The sequence below is a fragment of the Caretta caretta genome, chromosome 8, assembly GCF_965140235.1.
Source record: "Caretta caretta isolate rCarCar2 chromosome 8, rCarCar1.hap1, whole genome shotgun sequence".
Lineage (NCBI taxonomy): Eukaryota > Metazoa > Chordata > Testudines > Cheloniidae > Caretta > Caretta caretta.
The window spans coordinates 42,972,578-42,995,380 of NC_134213.1; the positions used below are offsets into that span (position 1 = coordinate 42,972,578).

Below are 22,803 nucleotides of genomic sequence, written 5' to 3' on the forward strand. Positions count from 1 at the left end.
GAGCTGTGAAGAACTGGGACTCAGTGGGCTGGGGGAGGAGGAGGAGAGGAGCAGCTCAGGAAAAAAGGTAGGACCATAAAGCTCTGTGTGTAAGTGGTTTGACAAAGCGAACCAGCAAAGAACCAGCCCTCTGCAAAGCCTGCAGGGCATTAAGAGGAGCCATATGTGCACAGCACACAGAGAAGGTTCAGGATGTGGCTTGCCAACATCTGGGCTTTTAGTAATAATCACCTTCAAATCCGCAGCCCCATTTCAGGAGGGAGCAAAAGCCAAGTGGCGGCACGCCTTTCATGTGTTGTGAACAAATGATCCTTCACGGTGACATCTCAGCCCCGCGTGAGGAGAGCGGAGGGCAAACACAAGCCTTCCCCGTTCGGTCAGAGCAGCCCCTGTGGCTACGGCAAGACAAGCAGGTACCCAGGTGCTGGGAGGACAGAGATGGCTGGATGAGCTTCACCTCCAGCTGGCAGCCTACCGACTCTCCTCCTCCATCAGCACTCCTCACGCTCATCTCTCCAGGCAGCAGCTGCCACTCGGACAATGCTGGGGCATCTCCTCCTCCATCAGCACTCCTCACGCTCATCTCTCCAGGCAGCAGCTGCCACTCGGACAATGCTGGGGCATCTCCTTCTCCATCAGCACTCCTCACGCTCATCTCTCCAGGCAGCAGCTGCCACTCGGACAATGCTGGGGCATCTCCTCCTCCATCAGCACTCCTCACGCTCATCTCTCCAGGCAGCAGCTGCCACTCGGACAATGCTGGGGCATCTCCTTCTCCATCAGCACTCCTCACGCTCATCTCTCCAGGCAGCAGCTGCCACTCGGACAATGCTGGGGCATCTCCTCCTCCATCAGCACTCCTCACGCTCATCTCTCCAGGCAGCAGCTGCCACTCGGACAATGCTGGGGCATCTCCTCCTCCATCAGCACTCCTCACGCTCATCTCTCCAGGCAGCAGCTGCCACTCGGACAATGCTGGGGCATCTCCTCCTCCATCAGCACTCCTCACGCTCATCTCTCCAGGCAGCAGCTGCCACTCGGACAATGCTGGGGCATCTCCTCCTCCATCAGCACTCCTCACGCTCATCTCTCCAGGCAGCAGCTGCCACTCGGACAATGCTGGGGCATCTCCTCCTCCATCAGCACTCCTCACGCTCATCTCTCCAGGCAGCAGCTGTCACTCGGACAATGCTGGGGCATCTCCTTCTCCATCAGCACTCCTCACGCTCATCTCTCCAGGCAGCAGCTGTCACTCGGACAATGCTGGGGCATCTCCTTCTCCATCAGCACTCCTCACGCTCATCTCTCCAGGCAGCAGCTGCCACTCGGACAATGCTGGGGCATCTCCTTCTCCATCAGCACTCCTCACGCTCATCTCTCCAGGCAGCAGCTGCCACTCGGACAATGCTGGGGCATCTCCTCCTCCATCAGCACTCCTCACGCTCATCTCTCCAGGCAGCAGCTGCCACTCGGACAATGCTGGGGCATCTCCTCCTCCATCAGCACTCCTCACGCTCATCTCTCCAGGCAGCAGCTGCCACTCGGACAATGCTGGGGCATCTCCTTCTCCATCAGCACTCCTCACGCTCATCTCTCCAGGCAGCAGCTGCCACTCGGACAATGCTGGGGCACCTCCTTCTCCATCAGCACTCCTCACGCTCATCTCTCCAGGCAGCAGCTGCCACTTGGACAATGCTGGGGCATCTCCTTCTCCATCAGCACTCCTCACGCTCATCTCTCCAGGCAGCAGCTGTCACTTGGACAATGCTGGGGCATCTCCTTCTCCATCAGCACTCCTCATGCTCATCTCTCCAGGCAGCAGCTGTCACTTGGACAATGCTGGGGCATCCAAGTAGCGTCCCTGCCCCCTAGGCCTACTCTACCTCCAGCACACTATGGGGCAGGTCTGTGCCCATGCAATGCTCCCAGAGCGTGGCACCTCCTGTCAGTCAGCACAGACACCAGGCTTTGAAATTTAATCCCTGCCCAGGAGCATGGCGCAGAGGCCAAGCTCTAAGCTGCTCGCTGTGGGAGACAGGAAGTGAAAAGGCAGAAAAGGCACTCAAAATGTTGGCAGGGAGTTTGGGGCACTCTGGCATGGCAGGACTCTTTGCACACAGCTTTGCCAACAATGCTCAATCCCAACCCAGAGTCACACCTGCTATTGCAGTACTTGGCTTTTCCCCAGGCAGCAATTCTGCTGGACCAAAACAGCAGCCAGGGCCACCAGGCACATTTAGCTGGCAGCCTGCGCTGCCAAGAGAGGCCGCATCAATGGGTTCATCTGCACAGTGCCAGGCATGTTCAAGCACTCCTGTTCGGTCTCCAGCAGCGACATTCTCCACACAGGCCTCGCCTGGTTCAGCCGTCCCCTCATTCCAATTAGAAGGAAGCCCCATATGAATGGGCCGTGGGGGGAATCTTTTCTATAATGAGGCACTCTGGCAATGCTACAAAGGCAGCAGTCACATTGCAAACCCCAGGAGCTGCTTTGGGCTATATCACCGAGAGACACGGACAAGCAAACACAAAGCACCAATTCTGCAGGGTGTACTTGCAGCCCCACTCGCTGCTGACATCACCACTGTGCTTGCTACCAGAATGGCCTGGCTGAGTACCCCTGCTGCACCCCTTGCTGATGTCCAGCCAAGGGCAGGTCTCCAGGCCTCAGAGGAATTAAATTGGACTAACAGCAGAGTGTACATATTCGCAGCGGGGAAGAATGCAGCTAGCTTAGTGAAGTGTAGGCACATGCTGTCACGGAGTCCCCGGGCGATGCTCTGGAACTGCTCCCTGTGAAGCCAGTCAGGACTCTGGTGAAGTCTCCTCTCTGTGAGCAGACTGTTCTCAGGGCAAGAAGGTCACATGGCTTCCACCTTCCTGGGTCTGACCTTGGAGCACTCAGCATCCTTTGCCCCCTGTGTGCTTCCCATAGTGAGTCCGCCCAGCCGAGGTCCTGGGGAAGCCAGAGGGTCCTGCACCCCAACTTCGCAGTCAGACGTGACTCTCAGCCAGCCAGTAAAACAGAGGTTTATTAGATGACAGGAACACTGTCTAGAACAGAGCTTGTATGTACAGAGAACAGGACCCCTCAGTTGGGTCCATTTTGGGGGGCAGTGAGCCAGACAACCACCTCTGCATTGCACTCCACATACCCAGACAGCCCAAACTGACTCACCCTCTAGCCCCTCCTCCTCTGGGCTTTGTCCCTTTCCCGGGCCAGGAGGTCACCTGATTCCTTTGTTTTCCAACACCTTTAGCTATCACCTTGCAGGGGGGAAGAACCCAGGCCATCAGTTGCCAAGAGATAGAGTATCTGCCATTTATGTACACTGGCCCTTTGCTCTGCAACAATTACACTCCCTTATCCCACCACCTAGAGACTTAGGAAATGCATAGGGGAAACTGAGGCACCCCTACAGTATTCAGAGAAAACATTAAGAACAGTCCCACTTCATCACACATGCCCATCTGGCAAACCCCATTCCCTGATGCTAGAAACAAAGCATGTCCTCCTCCCAGCCAAGTGAGTGGGTGGGCCTTCTCCTACAGTCTGGCTCTTGAGGTGGTCCATTAGGCCATAGAGAGTGCCAGAGAAGGAGAGGTACAGCAGCTGGAGAGAACAGACAACACAGCTCCTAGATCCCAGAGATGGACGGCTGCCAATTAGCAACCCACACATTCAAAGCACAACCCCCTTGCGTTGCTCCACAGGGCAAGCCAGGCCCAGGTAGGTCTCCTGACACCACCATTTGGAAGATGGGTAGACTTGCCAACGACTCCCAGAAGCAGCATGGATCACTGGGACTTCAAGCTACTCAAAATACTTTCCCCCCTTGTAGTAGGAAGAGAGCCTGAGACATAAGTCCTTGTATCAGAGGCCTGGTGTGAGGCAGGATCTGCTCAGAGAATCTGGCAAGAACAGGGCTCATATTGCAGAAATATATATTCCTAAGAAGTGCTAAGCACAGAGTACTCACGCAAACACATCCCGATATCAAGTGGTACCAAAACATCCCAATATCAAGGATGATACAAAAACATTCCCCAAGGAAAATAGAGCGATGGCTGAAAGATTGTTAACGGCTTAATATTAGGGCATCCCATTATCTGTGCACACCCAGTACAAAATAGAGAAGGGTTTCAGTCACATACTACTTGCCAAGTTACATTAGACTGCTCTATAGTGCCCATTTTAAGGGTGGGGAGGGTCCTTACAATGGATGCAGAGTTTGCTAAAGGAGCCCTCACTTGCAGAATCCGACAAGGATAAATTCTCTCTGGTCTTATCCACCGCCTATATGCGCCAGCTGTGAGAACTCGGGAGACATCAGAGGCTCAAATGCCCACCAGTCTATCTATCCTTCCCGTCCTGTGACACCACCCACCACAAGCTGGTCTCAAACTTGGCCACGTCAGCTCATAGATGAAGAACAGTTGGCTGGAGTTAGAGGAGATGCTGGGTGTCAGAGGAAAGCACTTGGAGCAGCTTGTGGCCATGGTCCGGTTGCTGAGTTAAGACAGTCACACATGGACAAGCCAGTCTGCAATTTAGGCAGCTCCCAGACTCCCTGCTGATGCAAGACTCCCACATAGCAGCATCCATGAGCAATGCGCTGGGTCATCTCTGGTTGGCTAGGAGAGCATGTGCTATCCTGGCTGGCCTCAGTGATACAGGCCTTGGTCCCCGCACACCTGGACTACACCACTGCAATGTATCTGGGCGTACAACCATCACATCTAAGGAAACTCCAACTAGCATTGCATCTCCTCGGCAACATGAGTTGCCCTTAGCACATCACACTTCTTCCATCTACCTCCTCTAATACAAACAGGGCTGGTTTGTAAATCCACACCCTGTTTTCCCCCTGGGAGTGGAAGGGCGAAGAAGAAAAAGAAACGAGGACCAGAAGTGGCAGAGGCTCCCTCGGTCACTATGTCTCGCTATACACAGAGATAGGCATAATACAAGAGCCCGAACAAACCTAGGTAGACAAAGGAGTCCCCGAGTTCAATATGAGTTTAATCCCTGTTCATTAGACTGTAATAGACTCGGTCTCGAAGGTACCTATCTACTCACCTGCCCCTCCCAGGTCCCGCTCCATTCCCCTTCCCTTCCTGGGTTCCTCGGACCCCTTCTGACCCTTGCTTCATGGCTGAGCCGAGAGGTGGGGAAAAGAGAGAAACCTACAAAGGGGCACAGGAAGGGCACACGCTAAAGTAGGACATGTCTATGCACTTCTCTGTACCGGCATGGAGCAGCTTCTAGGGGTTTGCACTCTATTTTGATTAGTGCTGAAGCACAATGCCTGCATTAGGTGTAGAGCTCTCCCCCCACAGCTGAGATAGCAGTTAGCTCTCCTTTATAAGCCCGATTTTTCAAACCCCCCTCCCTGCATCCGCTCCAAAAATAATCCAGCTTTCTGGAGGTTTTGCCTGTTGCATCTCCTCCCAGGCCTGAGTCTTCCTGGGAAGATACAGATGTGTAAACTACAGCTCCATCTTCCAAACGTTACACGCTTTGGGCTCCTGGTCTCTAGCAGCCAGGCCTGAAGCCCCACACTTGCTATGTTCCATAGGACTCCTGGAGCAGATATCTCAGTACTTGAGGCAGAGTTAATGAGGGGGCTAAGAGATAACATTTCTTCTTGTCCTGTCTCCTCATTATGTATTTCTGTATGTTTGTAACCTGGCTTCTGGGCTCAGCCCAGAGATTTGAGAGGGAGGAATCTGCAGCGAGGAATGGGGCATGGGAGAGACAGGGGCAGATGAAAGAGCAGCACTCTCAGAAAGTTGAGGTTTCTAGGGGTGGCAGGACACCAAAGCAAAGCATGGAGAGTGCAGGGAACCCCAGGAGCAAGAAGTGTACCTAGAATGGGGGCCAGGAGGAGACAGCAGGGAAGTGGGTCATGCTTACAAGGAGCGTGCATGTCACCTGGGGAGACAGAGAGCTTAACATCTCCCATACAAAAAACCCCTCCCTTTCTCCTCCACCACCCCATAGCCCATGCAGTATAACCATCCCACCCCCAGATCCGCTCACTTTAGTGGGGGGGGAGCTAAGTCTTGGGGAGGCGGGGGGCATGGAAGTCCCACATAAACCTTGGGGGTGGCTTTAAAAAACACATTTTACTTGAGTCGTGTAGCCAAAGACCCTTGCTAACCAAAGAGCCACGGCTGAGAACATACAGCCGACACCCATGTTCGATGTCTCTGAAAGTCCCACATACTAGGCAGACCTGCTCACTGCCACACAGAGATGCTACCAGGTCCCCTTATCACACGAATCCCTCTCCCGCTGCCCAGCCAACACCACTCTCACAAATCTAAGCTCTCTAGGACAGTGACCATCAACTTATGTGTTCGTACAGCACCTAGCACAACAGGGCCTTGGTCCAGCAGGGCACTAGGACTCCTATGCACTCCAGCCTCACAATAAATAATACTAACCTCTGAATAAATTCATGTCCTACTCCAAAAAGCCATTTCCACCATTCACCTGGTAACCTGGGGCCCAACTTGGCATGCCTTTTGCCAACTGTACTGCTGCTTCTCAGCCAGGCATCTCCTTCCTGCCAGTAGGAAGCCTCCATCCCTCTCGGTGGCAGCACTGAAGCCTGCAGTCCTCTCTGCAGAACAGGCTCAGCACTGGCAGTATGTGGTTTCCTCACACAACGGTCTACACAAAACACAGGCCACCAAACATCAACAGCAATTAGTCCCTACAAACTGTGGTCAGCCCATAATCATACTAGGAAGCTGGTTCTTTAGCTCAGGTGATACAGGTCTTTGCTTTTATATCCAGAGGTTCTAGGTTCAGACCCCACAGCTGTCCCAAAGAGGGGCATTGTTACACTGGCTATGCTGCCTGTCACCACAAGACCACAAAATGCTCCCAGAGCCAGGAAGAAAAATCAAGAACCCTGCTACCCAGTGTCTCACTGCTGTTATGCACTGGTGTTATCCACTTGGCATTGTCCATACTGGGTCTCCCTGTATGGGCTGCCTGGATAGAGGATAAAAGCATGCTCCCCCTGCTGTGGCTAGAGTAGAAGAGGGCTGGGCATCTAAAGGCTGTTGGTTCAAACCCTGCTAATAACCCACGTGAGAATGAAAAAAATTACATCTAGGTATACAAGTTAGCACAGGAGCCTTGGAGTATTATTACAAGGACTTTACATTGCAGACCACCAATTTAGAAGGCATCTGTTTTACTATTGCATATTCACTTGTATTTCTTTAACGGGAATTGTCCATTTAATCAAGGGCTTGCCAGACTGAGAGGCGCATTGGAGGGGGATATTTTGCCACTCCCAGCAGCATGTGCAGAAAGGGTCGAGATCCTGTCTGTGTCAGCTCCACAAAGGTCAGAACTGGATTTAATAAACATCTCTTTCCAGAAAGTAGCCTCCCTCCGAAAGATGTCACACTGTCACATATAGGTGGGTTTGATGCCTTGAGACACAGAGCCTTTTGCCTGGAGGCAAAAAAGTTTGAAAACCACTGCTCTAGAGGAACTGTGGGAGCTAGAAAGAGGAAGGAGAAGCAGAGAAGACACTGTTAAATAAATAAATGGATATTTAAAGAGTAACAAGGAATCTTTAAGAGTGGGGAATCTGCGCCAGCTCCCCCATGACAAAGTGCAGGTCAGGGTTCTTTTATCTCAAGGCTTCAGCAGTTTAAAAGGTCTGGCTTTTGATTTCATGCTAAGAATGCAAACCACGGTGTGCAGATCAAAACTAAAAACTCACAAGGTTTTCCCTGGAGCCAACTTTTCTGCTTCCCATCAGCCTGATCAAGAAAAATTCAGAGGCACTAAGAGCTGTGATGCTAGGGGACATGGACAATAAAAACATATCAAAAGGTGTGAAATGTATTGCTGTCCTTGAGAAGATGGAGCAGGATTAGTCAACTATTGGATTTATCTCTAGAAAATAGATTAGCATAATCCCTGGAAGATACTTAACTCTAGTTTGACTTCCCAAACCAGACCATATGGTTGCAAGCAGCTTCAGAAGATGCAAGGAACTCAAATTAAATCTCTTTAGCTCTGCCCTGACTATGCCACATTCCGACGCTGCAGTTTGCTTTGGAGCTGGTGTACTAGTACTGTGTTTGGTTTTGGGTGGGAGCAGCAAGTCATCACAATCGGTGGATCAATCTGTGGGTGCTTCTGACAAACAGAACAATAGTAAGGGGCTGAAATGCAGGCAGGCATTCTCATCATTGTGCCAATGCAACTCAGTCCTGACCTGCTGATATTCCAGCCTGCTCCCCCCGCCCACAGTTTTGCCTATCAGTAGCAGCTGGTGCCCAGAATAAGTGGTGGAGCTACAGCTGGCAGTTGGGGACGCCCCACATACTTCTGCTCTCCCAAGTAAGATCAACTACTCAATGAGTTTGAGGCTCTTCTCCCTCTCCCAACAGCTCCTGTGAACCCACTGCTCTCCCACCACTGCTCATTCTGACAACCAGCACCAGCAGCCCCTGCCCTCCCAGGCCACCTGCTGCCTCATGGCAATCACAGGATGGCCAGCTCCTCACTCCCTCCACCTCCTCTTCCCTGCTTAGGCCCCAGTACTGCTTGGGAGGTGGGGGTGAATTCCACACCGGTGCACTAGCTCTGGGGCCAGCCTGATTCTGCCCCCAGGAGGACTGAAAGGGCACCCTGTGAGCACGTGCAGTTCTCAGCACTACTGCACACTGGCAAAGGAGGGAGCAGCTCTCCCAGGAGCTAGGTTTCAGAGGGTAGCTGTGTTAGTCTGTATCAGAAAAAAAAAAAACCCCACACCACACACAGGAGTACTTGTGGCACCTTAGAGACTAACAAATTTATTTGGGCATAAACTTTCGTGGGCTAAAACCCACTTCATCGGATGCATGCAGTGGAAAATACAGTAGGAAGATTATACACACACACACACCCCCAACACGAAAAAATGGCTGTTACCATACCAGCTGTAACGAGACCAATTAATTAAGGTGGGCTGCAGGAGAAAAACAAAAACACCTTTTGTAGTGATAATCAGGATGGTCCATTTCCAGCAGTTGACAAGAAGGTGTGAGTAACAGTGGGGGAGGGGGGGGAGTTAGCATGTGGAAATAGTTTTTACTTCATGTAATGACACATCCACTCCCAGTCTTTATTCAAGCCTAATTTAATGGTGTCCAGTTTGCAAATTAATTCCAGAGTTGGCAATGGGCTTTGTTGCAAGGATAGGTTCCTGGGTTAGTGTTTTTGTCGTGTGGTTGCTGATGAGTATTTGCTTCAGGTTGGGGGGCTGTCTGTAAGCAAGGACTGGCCTGTCTCCCAAGATCTGTGAGGGTAAGGGATCATCCTTCAGGATAGGTTGTAGATACTTGATGATGCTCTGGAGAGGTTTATGTTGGGGGCTGAAGGTGATGGTTAGTGGCGTTCTATTACTTTCTTTGTTGGGCTGGTCCTGGAGTAGGTGACTTCTGGGTATTCTTCTGGCCCTGTCAATCTGTTTCTTCACTTCCGCAGGGGGGATTGTAGTTTTAAGAACGCTTGATAGAGATCTTGTAGGTGTTTGTCTGAGGGATTGGAGCAAATGCAGTTGTATCTTAGAGCTTGGCTGTAGACAATGGATCATGTGATGTGGTCTGGATGAAAGCTGGAGGCATGTAGGTAAGTACAGCGGTCAGTAGGTTTCCGGTATAGGGTGGCTTTTATGTGGCCATTGCTTATTAGCACTGTAATGTCCAGGAAGTGGATCTCTTCTGTGGACTGGTCCAGGCTGAGGTTGATGGTAGGACGGAAACCCAGGAACCTATCCTTGCAACAAAGCCCGTTGCCAACTCTGTCCACATATCTATTCAAGGGACACCATCATAGGACCTAATCACATCAGCCACACCATCAGAGGCTCATTCACCTGCACATCTACCAATGTGATATATGCCATCATGTCCAACAATGCCCCTCTGCCACGTACATTGGCCAAACTGGACAATCTCTATGCAAAAGAATAAATGGACCAAATCAGGCACCAAGAATTATAACATTCAAAAACCAGTCTGAGAACACTTCAACCTCCCTGGTCACACAATTTCAGACCTAAAAGTTGCTATTCTCCAACAAAAAAAACTTCAAAAACAGACTCCAATGAGAAACTGCAGAATTGGAATTAATTTGCAAACTGGACACCTTTAAATTAAGCTTGGATAAAGACTGTGTAATGACCCATCCACTCTCAAAGTAAAAACTATTTCCCCATGCTAATTTTTCCCCCCATTGTTACTCACACCTTCTTGTCAACTGTTTGAAATCGACCATCCTGATTATCACTACAAAAGGTTATTTTTTCTCCTGCTGATAATAGCCCACCTTAATTGATTAGTCTTGTTACGGTCGGTATGGCAACACCATTTTTTCATGTTCTCTGTGTATATATAATTTCCTACTGTATTTTCCACTGCATGCATCTGATGAAGTGGGTTTTAGCCCACGAAAGCTTATGCCCAAATAAATTTGTTAGTCTTGAAGGTGCCACAAGTACTCCTCATTTTTTCCCCCCAGGAGCTAGAGGCCCATATATGTGCCCCATGGTGCTGCAATCTGCCAGCCCTTCTCCTTTCCTCACCCACCGCCTGCTGCTCTCCCCAGGGTGCTGCTGGAGAGAAGGGGAAAAGAAATGCCCCATCTCAAAGGGGGGGGGGGGCGGAAGCGGTCTACTGATGGCCTTCGTGACAAAGAGTGCTACACCAGAGCTAAGCAGTACTATTAAAGAAAGGCAAGGTGGGGCTCTGCCCATTGGCCAGTCAATACCAGCAGCCAGAGCGGCCTGCGGCACCTCTTGCTGGTCCAGCTGTGGGACCCCCAGCAGCCGATACATCAGGCCCTGCAGTGGGCTCACAAAGGAGACAAATTGGGACTTGGATGAGCGAAAAAAACTGGTTTTCAATGGTGACCTAAGGCCGGGGTTCAAATCCCCCACCCCAATGGCCCAGCTAGGCCCTCGCTCAGGCAGAGCTTACTGATCAGTATTAAAAATAGAGTGTAACAGCGTACAACAGAGTACTGATTACTTCAGGTAAGAGATGTATCTTAACACAAGTGCTGTTTGCAGGCAGCTGCAGATAGCACTAGTCTGAGTGTAAAAATCAATTAATACAGACTCAGGCCTGCGCTCACCTCCTACAAAGTCCCAAGCAAGCTGGTTAAGAATTCTAATCTACAGAAGCACAGAGAGCCATTTCTGCCCTCCTAGGGGCTGTAAATCACAGATCCTGACTGCTAGCAGTTATTAACAACCCCCGGACACTCCTCAGAAAGAGAGGCATGTTAACCCTGGCCTCCAGGCTAAACTCCTACATGGGTAATTACATTCCAGCACACTAATATTCCCCCTGCCGTACTATTCAGAGATATTCTCACCCCTCCTGGGCAGGGAAGCTACTGCAGAACACCTTCTGCATTCCCCTAAGAGGTGGATGAGCCATGCTATTTAAGTGCTTTGGGATCCTTCAGGATAACAATTAGAGGAGCATAAGTACTTAATCTCTGCCAATCTAATAAGAGGATGGAGAAATGCAGAACACAGATGGCTCAGGCAATATGGCAGTAGGAGTTTCTTGAGCAGCACACAAATTTGGGAAGACAGGGTCAAATGGATGCTCCTTGGTGTAAATGCAAATCACAGCACACAAAATACTTCAAGGAAAGAGAAGCAAATGAGAATATCTGTAGAGAGCAAGGTTAATATGCACCACTCTGAAGAAACAGCAAGGATCTTATCACCAGTAGCAAGGAGTCCCAGCCAGAAAGGCTCCCACTGTTCCCCACACTTCCTGGGAGGAGTCCACTAGGCCCCTCCCTGGGAACAGAGGAGGCTGGCAGAAGGCCCCACCTCTCCTCTGGGCTGTCCAGTGGCAGCAGAAAAGGTGCCTCAACAAAGAGGGAATATGGGGTGGGGGAGCAGGACTAAAGCACTCCTCTGCCTCCAATCACATGGGACCAGGACCCTACCCCTTCCAAAGAGTGGTCTATAACAGCTCCCAGTTCTGCCCAGGAGGGAGAGTGAGTTAAGGCCAGAAGAATTCTCCCACCATCAGATTAAGGCAATTCAGTGTCCTAGATACACCACAACACAGGTCCCAGCATATCATGGGACTGCAGTCACTATGCCTTAATCCAGCCCTGAGCCCTGCGTACCCAGTTTCAGCGTCTCAAAAGCCCCACCGACATCACTATGTTACAGTGGGAAACTGTATCTGGTAAAAGGGACTTGAAATCGCAGAGGGATGCAGCTGGACTTTGGGATGGGTGAGAACAGGGGAAAAAAGGTAGAGGCAATATTTTTTTAAATGAAAGACATGAAAATATTTTTATAAGAAGTGTTTTAAAAATGGAGAGCAGAAAGGTTTAAAAATCAGTAAAGTTAAGCAAAGGAGGAAGTTAGTAACAGTGGAAATAGGCAGGGGATTAATTCACTACTAAATAAAGCGTTTAAAAATGGGGACCAGTGAAAGGTAGAGAAACTGAATCAGACTCCTTAAATTGTGTATTAGGCAACCTGTGTAACCACTTATCACTGTTTACCCTCATCCTCTCTATTTTTAAATCCACTTATGCCTTGTCTTAGAAATTAGACTGCAAGAGTGTTAGAATCTCAGCTTTGAGACAGGGATGGAAGTTCAATTTGCAAAAGCACTTAAGTGACATAGGAGCCTAAATTCTACAGTGAAAACCACTTATGTCCTTAGGCTCCTAATTTCCACAGGGCTTAGACTGAGCACCTACATGATTTTGTAAATGGAACTTGGGTGTTTTTGAAAAGTCTTACTCTGAGTTTGTACAGCACTCAGCACGATGGGACATTTTATTGATTAAGAGAATGAACAAGGCAGTATCCATGGCAGATTTCACTGAGCAGTTTTGATTAGGCAGCTATGGATGTTAAAAGAGCAGGACAGAAGATGAAATTAGGGCAGAGCTCATTTGCCAAAACAAACTAAATTTCCCTTATGCACCAAGGGGCTTGGAACTTGAAGGAACCCATGGGAAAAATATATGGGTCCTGATCCAAAGCCCACTGTCAGCAGGAGCTATGCATATGGAGGCAAGTCCTTTATCAGTGAAAACATACACTTACAATGCAGCAGCAATTAAAAACCAAAGAGCATAAAGTGATGCATGAAAAAGGGAGAAGAACTAAAACTGTTGTAACCACATTGCTGCAAACCAATTGTGCACCTTTATTTGAAGAACAGGCTTAAGCTTTAGTTCCATGAGTGTAGCAGAGACAGAATTAATCCAGAAGAGGGCAATGAAAGTAGTTAGATCAGGATAGATATAAGTTACAAATTGCCATAGGCCTGTTCAGAGTGGGAGAGAGTGGAAATGGGGCAGAGAAGTTCAGAATCATGAAGAGCTGTGGTGTTGTTGCCAGCTCTTGAGCCAAGTTGGTCAGCAGCACTTGGACGGAGTATTTAGAACAGGGGTGGCCAACCTGTGGCTCCAGAGCTGCATGCAGCTCTTCAGAGGTTAATATACAGCTCCTTACCTAGGCACTGATTCCGGGGCTGGAGTTATAGATGCTAACTTTCCAATGTGCTCACTACTCAACCCCTTGCTCTGCTCCAAGCCCTGCTCCCACTCCACCCCTTCCCCCAAGCCTTGCATGCCCATGCTCCTTCCCCCCCCCCCCCCCCATAGCCTCCTGTGCAGGTGAAACAGCAGATTGTGGTGGGGAGGGGGGAGTAGGCGCTGATTGGTGGGGGCTGCCAGCAGGCGGGAGGCGCTGGGGAGTGGATGGGGGGCTGCTGACATATTACTTTTACTCTTTGGCAATGTACATTGGTAAATTCTGGCTCCTTCTCAGGGTCAGGTTGGCCACCCCTGATCTAGAAGCAGGCATGGATGCTGCAGGAAGCACTCTGCTCCGAGTCCAGATGGAACAAATGCCAACAGTGTGTGTGGTGAGGAACAACTGTCCTGTCCTCAGCAGGGTCATCTAGATAAGAGAGACAGCAGAGATCCTGATCACTTGTGAAATCTCCTGTTGCCATTTTCACCTAGTTGTTTTAGTAAAATTTCAATCCAGGCAGTTCCATTCTGCCTTCTCAAGAATCCACCTTGCAGCTCCAAGTCGATACAGTATGCTTTACTATGTACTCCTGCCATGTTCTAAGCCAGAGGTGGAAGGAACAATTCCTACATGTTTGGGTTAAGTTTGCAAGGCACTTTGGGATTCCTTGAGAAGAAAAGACACTATATAAATGCATTATATTTTTTAAATGGCCAGTCCTTCCCGTGATGCGGAGGGCAGTGTCACTGGCCACTGAGGCAAAAAACAGGGCTGAAATGATAATCTGATGAAGTGAGCTGTGGCTCACGAAAGCTCATGCTCAAATAAATTGGTTAGTCTCTAAGGTGCCACAAGTACTCCTTTTCTTTTTGCGAATACAGACTAACACGGCTGTTCCTCTGAAATCTTTCAACCCCCACCCCCATTCAACCTTGTATAAAGTTAATACAAATTGGCCAGGTACATAATGGAGCATAGGGAAAGTTTGGTTTCCTCTGAAAACATTCAGATCAAGCACTGGCCATTGCCAGAAACAGCATCCAAAACTAAATGAACCAATAGTCTAAACAGGGGCAGCAAAACTGATCTTTCTATGGTCACTGTCCAATTCAGCTGTTACTTTGCACCTACTCCAAACCTGAGCCAGACCATAGATGTTCTGGGCCAACAGCTTAATAAGAAAGAGGAATATTAACACATTTCAGTGTCTAGATACAAGGACAAAGGGAAGTACAAGTTACCCTAAGGTGTGAGCTAGACTGAGGAATAAACTCCGGAGAGAAGTGGTGGAAGCCCAGCTTCTTGAGTCACTTAAAAAGTAGATTTCAGAGTAAAAAGAAAAGGAGTACTTGTGGCATCTTAGAGACAAACAAATTGGTTAGTCTCTAAGGTGCCACAAAGTACTCCTTTTCTTTTTTAAAAAAGTAGACTAATAATGTTCCATAGCAAACCATCCTGGCCTAGCCAGGGGGTTGGGGGTGTTGACCTTTCCCGAGATAGCCTTGTCCTCTAATGCCTTTTACGTTTTAGTGGAAGTGGCAGGTCACACCGCGCTACGAGCCCCTAATGCAAGCCGAGCTCCTGGCTTAGGAGAGGCAAAGCAGGGCACATTTCCACCTGATATCAACCATAAGCCAGAGCCCGAGTCCTACGATCATGGCTGCGCTGGCGACCTGCTGAAGTTCGCCGTGCCCGGCCCGCCGCTCCCCGCCTGCCGACCCCCGGCCCGCGGCACCAGCCCGTTCCAGGAGAAAGGCGCAGGGCGCTGCGGGCTCGGCCCACAGCCGCGCTCTGCGCTGGAGGGAAGGCAACCCGCCAGCCTGCCGGGAAGGGTGCGGGCCGCACACGGCTCCGGACAGGGCGCCGCCGCCGCAGCACCCCGCCACCTGAGGGCGGCTCCCGGCCCCGCCTGGGGAGGCGCAGTGGCACGGGACCAGGAAACGGGCTTTTCCCTCAGCTAGGTTCTGGACGTGCATCAGCCCGCCCCGAGCCGAGCCGCTCCAGGCACCGCACAGCCCCTCACCTTGGCCTCGAAGCAGATGCCGTGCTGGAAAGCGTCTTCATTGTGCAGCGGCACGCGCAGGTCGTGCCTGTCGTCGACCAGGTTGTAGCGAGACTTGCCGGGCATAGTGGCGGCGGTGGGGCCGGGAGCGCCCGGCTCCCTGTTCAGCGCGCCCGGCGCCGCGCTCCCTCCTCCCCCGGGCGGGGCGACCGCAGCCCCCGCCCGGCCCCAGCAGCCAGTGGCCGGCGGCGGAGGGCTGGGGCGGGGCGCATGCGCAGTACCAGCCCGGCCGGACGGGCACCTGGGCCGGAACGTGGGGAGGGGCCGTTGCAGGATCGGCCAGGAAGCCCCTTCCCCCACGGGACTGCGTCACTGGTGTTGCTGGGGTGGCGGTTGCCATGGCAATGGGCCCAGCGGGCAGTGGCGAGCCGCTTGTCCCGGCAAGGCTGCTACCGGCCCGTTCCGTTGCGGTCAGCCGGGGCCGGGCGCTGCGAGGCGCTGCCGGCTCCCCCGGGCCCTGGGGCCGGGGGGTGCATGGCGGGCCCCGCGCGGGGAGTGGAAAGCAGCCTAAGGCCCGCCCCAGCCGGCTCTCTGGCCCCGGAGCGGAGCGTTGGTGCGGGCGGCGGCAGCGATCGCCTCTCCCCAGCCCCGCGGGGCAGGAGCGCCCCCCAGCAGCCAGGGAATGCCCAGAATCCTCTCCGGACGGGGAGGGGGGCCCAGAGCAGGGAGTTAGGCTTAGCCCCCACTGCGATGCGTGGGGCTCCCAGTATCTCCCAGTGAATGAACCGGGACCAGTGACACTCTCAGCGCCTCTTAAGGCCAGAAACAGAGTCAGCCTTGGGGCAGCCACGCTGCCCCCCCAGCCTCGAAGCACCACATCACCCTCGGGAGGCATCAGATCAGAGTTGAGGAGTGGTTTAGTCCCGTCTTGCCTGTGCACCCTTTGGCCGTTCAGGGGTCACCCGAAACCTGAGCAACAAAACGCATAGGCTCAGCCATGGTTACACACTTACTTTCAATTAAAGCTGTGATTACATGACTCCAGGAGCTGGGGCTCTAGGCATGGAAAAAGAGTACCTCTGCTTTCACCTGACCCTGTCATTCTTTTAACTACTCTGCCCTTCTGCTCTCTCTCACCTGGCACCTTTATACCACTTACACCCACTTGCTGAAAATGCTGCCTACAGTTTTGGCAACTCATGATTTTATGACAAGTTGAGGACCCTGTGATTATGAGAGAATCTCAGCTTTCATGTAAAAAATGTGACTTTCTAGCCCATGGGGTTACATAAGAAGTTAGAAAATATGATCCAAGTGATTCCTACAGGGTCAGAAAACAGCAGGCAAATAAAAGGAACCCTACATCTGTTTTTTTAAAATCTCTTGATTTTTAAGCCAGTCTCATGATCCCAACTTGTGCTTTTGAACGCTTGATTCTGGCAGTATCATATGTCTGGACAGAGTCATCAACCTCTCCCTTTCAGCCACCCAAACTGTCTATTTCTCTTGAGAAAGCTTTTGACATTTCTGGCTAAACAGCACAAAAAAGAAGCTTACGAGAATTGGAAGATTGGACAAATGACCAGGGAAGAGTATAAAGATATTGCTCGGACATGCAGGAGTGAAATCAGGAAGGCCAAATCACACCTGAAGTTGCAGCTAGCAAGAGATGTTAAGAGTAACAAGAAGGGTTTCTTCAGGTATGTTAGCAACAAGAAGAAAGTCAAGGAAAGCGTGGGCCCCTTACTGAATGAGGGAGGCAACCTAGTGACAGAGGATGTGGAAAAAGCTAATGTACTCAATGCTTTTTTTGCCTCTGTCTTCACGAACAAGGTCAGCTCCCAGACTACTGCACTGGACAGCACAGCATGGGGAGGAGGTGATCAGCCCTCTGTGGAGAAAGAAGTGGTTCAGGACTATTTAGAAAAGCTGGACGAGCACAAGTCCATGGGGCCGGATGCGCTGCATCTGAGAGTGCTAAAGGAGTTGACGGATGTGATTGCAGAGCCATTGGCCATTATCTTTGAAAACTCATGGCGATCCAGGGAAGTCCCAGACAACTGGAAAAAGGCTAATGTAGTGCCCATCTTTTAAAAAGGGAAGAAGGGGGATCCTGGGAACTACAGGCCAGTCAGCCTCACCTCAGTCCCTGGAAAAATCATGGAGCAGGTCCTCAAGGAATCAATGCTGAAGCACTTAGAGGAGAGGAAAGTGATCAGGAACAGTCAGCATGGATTCACCAAGGGCAAGTCATGCCTGACTAATCTAATCGCCTTCTATGACGAGATAACTGGCTCTGTGGATGAGGGGAAAGCAGTGGATGTGTTGTTCCTTGACTTTAGCAAAGCTTTTGACATGGTCTCCCACAGTATTCTTGCCAGCAAGTTGAAGTATGGGCTAGATGAATGGACTATAAGGTGGATAGAAAGTTGACTAGATTGTCGGGCTCAACGGGTAGTGATCAATGGCTCCATGTCTAGTTGGCAGCTGGTATCAAGTGGAGTGCCCCAAGGGTCAGTCCTGGGGCCGGTTTTGTTCAATATCTTCATAAATGATCTGGAGGATGGTGTGGATTGCACCCTCAGCAAGTTTGCAGATGACACTAAAGTGGGATGAGAGGTAGATACGCTGGAGGGTAGGGATAGGATACAGAGGGACCTAGACAAATTGGAGGATTGGGCCAAAAGAAATCTGATGAGGTTCAACAAGGACAAGTGCAGAGTCCTGCACTTAGGACGGAAGAATCCCATGCTCCGCTACAGACTAGGGACCGAATGGCTCGGCAGCTGTTCTGCAGAAAAGGACCTAGGGGTTACAGTGGATGAGAAGCTGGATATGAGTCAACAGTGTGCTGTTGTTGCCAAGAAGGCCAATGGCATTTTGGGATGTATAAGTAGCGGCATTGCCAGCAGATCGAGGGACGTGATCGTTCCCCTCTATTCGACATTGGTGAGGCCTCATCTGGAGTACTGTGTGCAGTTTTGGGCCCCACAGTACAAGAAGGATGTGGAAAAATTGGAAAACATCCAGCGGAGGGCAACAAAAATGATTAGGGGACTGGAACACATGACTTATGAGGAGAGGCTGAGGGAACTGGGATTGTTTAGTCTATGGAAGAGAAGAATGAGAGGGGATTTGATAGCTGCTTTCAACTACCTGAAAGGGGGTTCCAAAGAGGATGGATCTAGACTTTTCTCAGTGGTAGCAGATGACAGAACAAGGAGTAATGGTCTCAAGTTGCACAGGGGAGGTTTAGGTTGGATATTAGGAAAAACTTTTTCACTAGGAGGGTGGTGAAGCACTGGAATGTGTTAGCTAGGGAGGTGGTGGAATCTCCTTCCTTAGATATTTTTAAGGTCAGGCTTGACAAAGCCCTGGCTGGGATGATTTAGTTGGGGATTGGTCCTGCTTTGAGCAGGGGCTTGGACTAGATGACCTTCAGGGGTCCCTTCCAACCCTGAGATTCTATGATTCTGTAACAGGCAGCCACTGTACTGAATAACTCATTCTCCCAACCAGCTACAGAAGCACTGGCACATTGGTACCACACCCATTTATAGCCCAATGAGACTGACCTCTGTGAAGGGATAATATAACTACTTATAACTTGTATATTATTAAGATACATGAGATATGTATTGCAGTATCTCCCAGTGCATGGACAACTCCATTCACAACATGGTTTTACAGAAAATAGGTCTTGTCAAATGCACTTGGTATCATTTATGATAAAATTTCAAGTTTGGTTGATAAAGGTAACTGTTGACCAAATATATTTTGACTTCTGTAAGGCATTGACTTAGTACCATACAACATGTTTGTTAAAAAATAAACATTTTACAAACTTACGGTGGCACATGTTAGATGGAATGGAGAGTCATCATCCAATGGGGCATTTCTAATGAGATCCCACAGGGATCTGTTCTTGGATGAATACTAGTCAATATATTTATCAATGATCTGGAAGAAAATATAAAATATTGCTGATAAAATTTGCAGGTGACACATTGATTAGTGAACTAGTAAATAATGATAAAGACAGCTCAGCTATCCAGAGCAATTTGGATCACTTGGTAATGCATCCGATGAAGTGAGCTGTAGCTCACGAAAGCTTATGCTCAAATAAATTTGTTAGTCTCTAAGGTGCCACAAGTACTCCTTTTCTTTTTGCTAATACAGAGTAACACGACTGCTACTCTGAAACTTGGTAAACTGTGTTCATTCAAACAACACATATTTTAATACAGCCAAATACAAGGTCAGGCATCGAGGAATCAAGAACGCTGGTCATGCTTACAGGTTGGAGGACTCAATCCTGGAAAGCAGTGAAAGGTTTCCACCATGAACCTTGACTGAAAAAGAGCTCCCAGCACTATGCTGTGTCTGAGAAAGCAAATGTGATCCTTTGGATGTATAAGCCAGGAGATAATAAGTAAAACTAGGGAGGTGGTGGTATTTATATGGCATTCATGAGACCATTACTGGAATATTGTGTCCAGTTCTAGTGTCAGCATTTAAAAAACATGTTACAAAATTAGAAAAGGTTCAGTAAAGAGCCACAAAAATAATTTGAGGTCTGGAAAAAAAACCTGTTACCTATCTCTCGTAACTGTTGTTTTTTTGAGATGTGTTGCTCATGTCCATTCCAAGTAGGTGGGTGCTTACCGCATGCACAGTCATCGGAAGGTTTTTCCCCTAGCGGTACCCATCGGGTCGGCTGTGGAGCCCCCTGGAGTCATGCCTTCATGGTGGTGTATATAGATCCCTCCCAACTCGCTGGGCTCTGAGCCTCCTGGAGGTTCCTTCACCCTGGAGGAAGACAGGGGGGCCCCCACCTATTCAAGGTAATAGGTAGAGATCTGGAGCTCGGCTCCTGGGCTTGGTGATATGCCCACAGGCCCAGAAGGGTCACTGCATTGGCACCTGCCATTGTGGTGGCCAGGGCATCATGGGGATTTGCTGCCTCTCCTCTTGCCTCGAATGGCGGTAAGAGTGGTGTCAGCTCTGCCTTGAGATGTATGACTCTGGTTCTGACCCCGAAGACAAGTCCGACCTTGGTGACTATGGTAGTGCCGAATGGGACGGTGCCGGAGAGCGGTGCCAAGGGGAGGGCGACCAGTACTGCATCATGGCTGGTTTGCCCTTAGAAAGCACGGCTCCTCTGCATGGTGCTGGTGCTGCCTATGCTGGTACTGCCTGTGCCAGGGACTACAGAGATATCATTGCTATGGGGTCCCTGGCCACCTCAAATGTGTCCAGAGTGGATGGAAGTGACTCCCGCTCAGGGGAGTCCAATGGGACCAAATTCAACAGACCTCCCTGCGAGGCCGGAGTCAACGGTGCCAGTTTTGCTGGAGCAGGGGCTGAGTGTCCCAGCACGGGATGCACTCAATGGGTGTATTCACGCTCCACTGCTCTAACTGCGGGCAAACACCCCCTTTCAGCTCCCTTCTGCTCCTTGTGTGGCACTGGTGAGTGGAAGCAGTGCCGGGAAGCTGCAGAGCTCATCTTCGCTGCCGGAGAGTGGCGGTGCTGCGGGTCTCTGGACCCCGAGTCCTTTGTCAGCGCTGCAGCCTCCCTCACTGAGGCCAGCGTGCGCCGCATCGAAGTGTTGGGCTTTGGGCCCAACACGGGCTGTGCAAACTGGGGGACGTTTTAACCTAAAGTCCCTCTCCTTGGTTCTTGGGTGGAAGTCTCTGCAGATCTTACACTTGTCAGTCTGGTGGGCTTCTCCCAAACACTTTAAAAAGGAGTTATGAGGGTCTCCCCTGGGCATAGGCTTCTGCCAGGACCCACACAGTTTGAAGCCTTGAGACCAAGGCATGCCCCGGTCCCTGGGAGGGGAAGAACGTGGTAGGGAGAAACCCCAACAGAAACTTACCTAACTATAAAAATACTTAAACACTAATTCTAAGTAAAAACTCTTTACAGGTACAAATAGGAAAAGTCCACTAGGGGATTGCTTGCTGTAGCAAGGGAGAGAAGAAGCAGCTCCAACGAACATCACAAGTGGTAAGAAGGAACTGAAGAGTTGGCGGATCAGCAGGGACCTATATACATCGCCATGAAGGAGTGACTCCAGGGGACTCCAGAGCCGACCTGACGACTGACGATTGTGCACGCGGCACACACATGCCTACTTGGAATCAACATGAGCAAGCACTCAAAGAGGAACCTGCCTTACAGTGAGAGACTAAAGGAGCACAATCCATTTAGTTTATTAAAGAGAAGCCTAAGAGGCAACTTGGTCATGGTCTATTAGTATCTTCTTCTTGGGGAGAAAATTTTTCATGGTAGAGAACTCTAAAGTACTCTAACCATTTCCAGTGGTTGGAAGTTGAATCTAGACAAATTCAGATGAGAAATAAAGTGCATTTTTTTAATAGTGGAGGTGATTAACCAAAGGAACAATTTACATAGGTAGATAGTGGATTTTCTATTGCTTGAAGTCTTTAAATCAAGATTAGATATTTTTCTAAAATAGATGCTCAAGCGCAACCAGAAGTTATAGACTTAATGCAAGAATTCCTGGATGAAAATCTCTGGCCTGTGTTATGTAGGAGATCGGACTAGATAATTGTAATAGTCCCTTTTGGCCTTAAAACCAATGATTCAGATTCCAGAACTGTTATTACATCTCCAGTATTTGTGAAAATTCATGATTTTTGCCTTGACAGTCTGCAAAGGGAAAAGTAACCTGTGCTGAAGATTTTGAACTGGCCAGATCTCAGTCATGCACTAGGGATGGGGGCTTTTATTCTGTTGTTAGACCCAGTCCATGTAGTCAGAGCCCCATTAGGATTCCCACACGTGATGGAATCTATTTGCATTGATCCAGTTGTAGGATAAGGGAGTTATTGGACTCCATAGCTCACCAATATTCATGTATTGTTCCTCCACTCTACCCTCCTTCCCACAGTGTTTAACAACTGCAGGGGCTCCACCATAGGAGTAAAACTAGGATACAAAATAGACTATTCTTTTCTTTTTAAATTGTAATGTCACTGAGGTGCCAGGGCAAAGCAAGGCAAGGCTCTCATGATTGTTGCTGACTGCTTAATGTGTCTGTAGCATCTTCAATGAGTCTTTCCCAGGCCATAATGCTCCTTAATCTCTCTACAAGTCATACATTTCCGATTGGCTCCTCATTGGATCCTGTTACATATTATATTTGGGTACCCCATCTACCAGAAAAAAGCCACAATTTTTTCTATGCCCCAGGAATGAAGTTTTATAAATAGCTTGAATACT

At 49.8% G+C, this 22,803-nt stretch overlaps 1 protein-coding gene and 1 long non-coding RNA gene across 10 annotated transcripts in view; one reads left to right on the plus strand and one right to left on the minus strand.

The window, feature by feature from the left end:
* NOS1AP (nitric oxide synthase 1 adaptor protein) overlaps positions 1-15,792 on the minus strand; it is a 172,605-nt gene extending 156,813 nt beyond the window's left edge. For 3 of the 9 annotated variants that reach the window (XM_075131436.1, XM_075131435.1, XM_075131432.1), the window contains exon 1: positions 15,574-15,792. In XM_075131436.1, coding sequence (XP_074987537.1) covers positions 15,574-15,678 — 105 coding nt within the window. In that variant the 5' untranslated portion in view covers positions 15,679-15,792. The remainder of the gene's footprint in view (positions 1-15,573) is intronic. The other 6 variants (XM_075131434.1, XM_048859977.2, XM_048859976.2 and 3 more) reach the window with 5 other exon arrangements.
* LOC142072987 (uncharacterized) lies at positions 15,127-21,795 on the plus strand. The gene is made up of 2 exons (XR_012669628.1): positions 15,127-15,654; positions 21,484-21,795. It is a non-coding gene; the product is annotated as an uncharacterized LOC142072987 (long non-coding RNA).
* Positions 21,796-22,803: the final 1,008 nt, after the last annotated feature.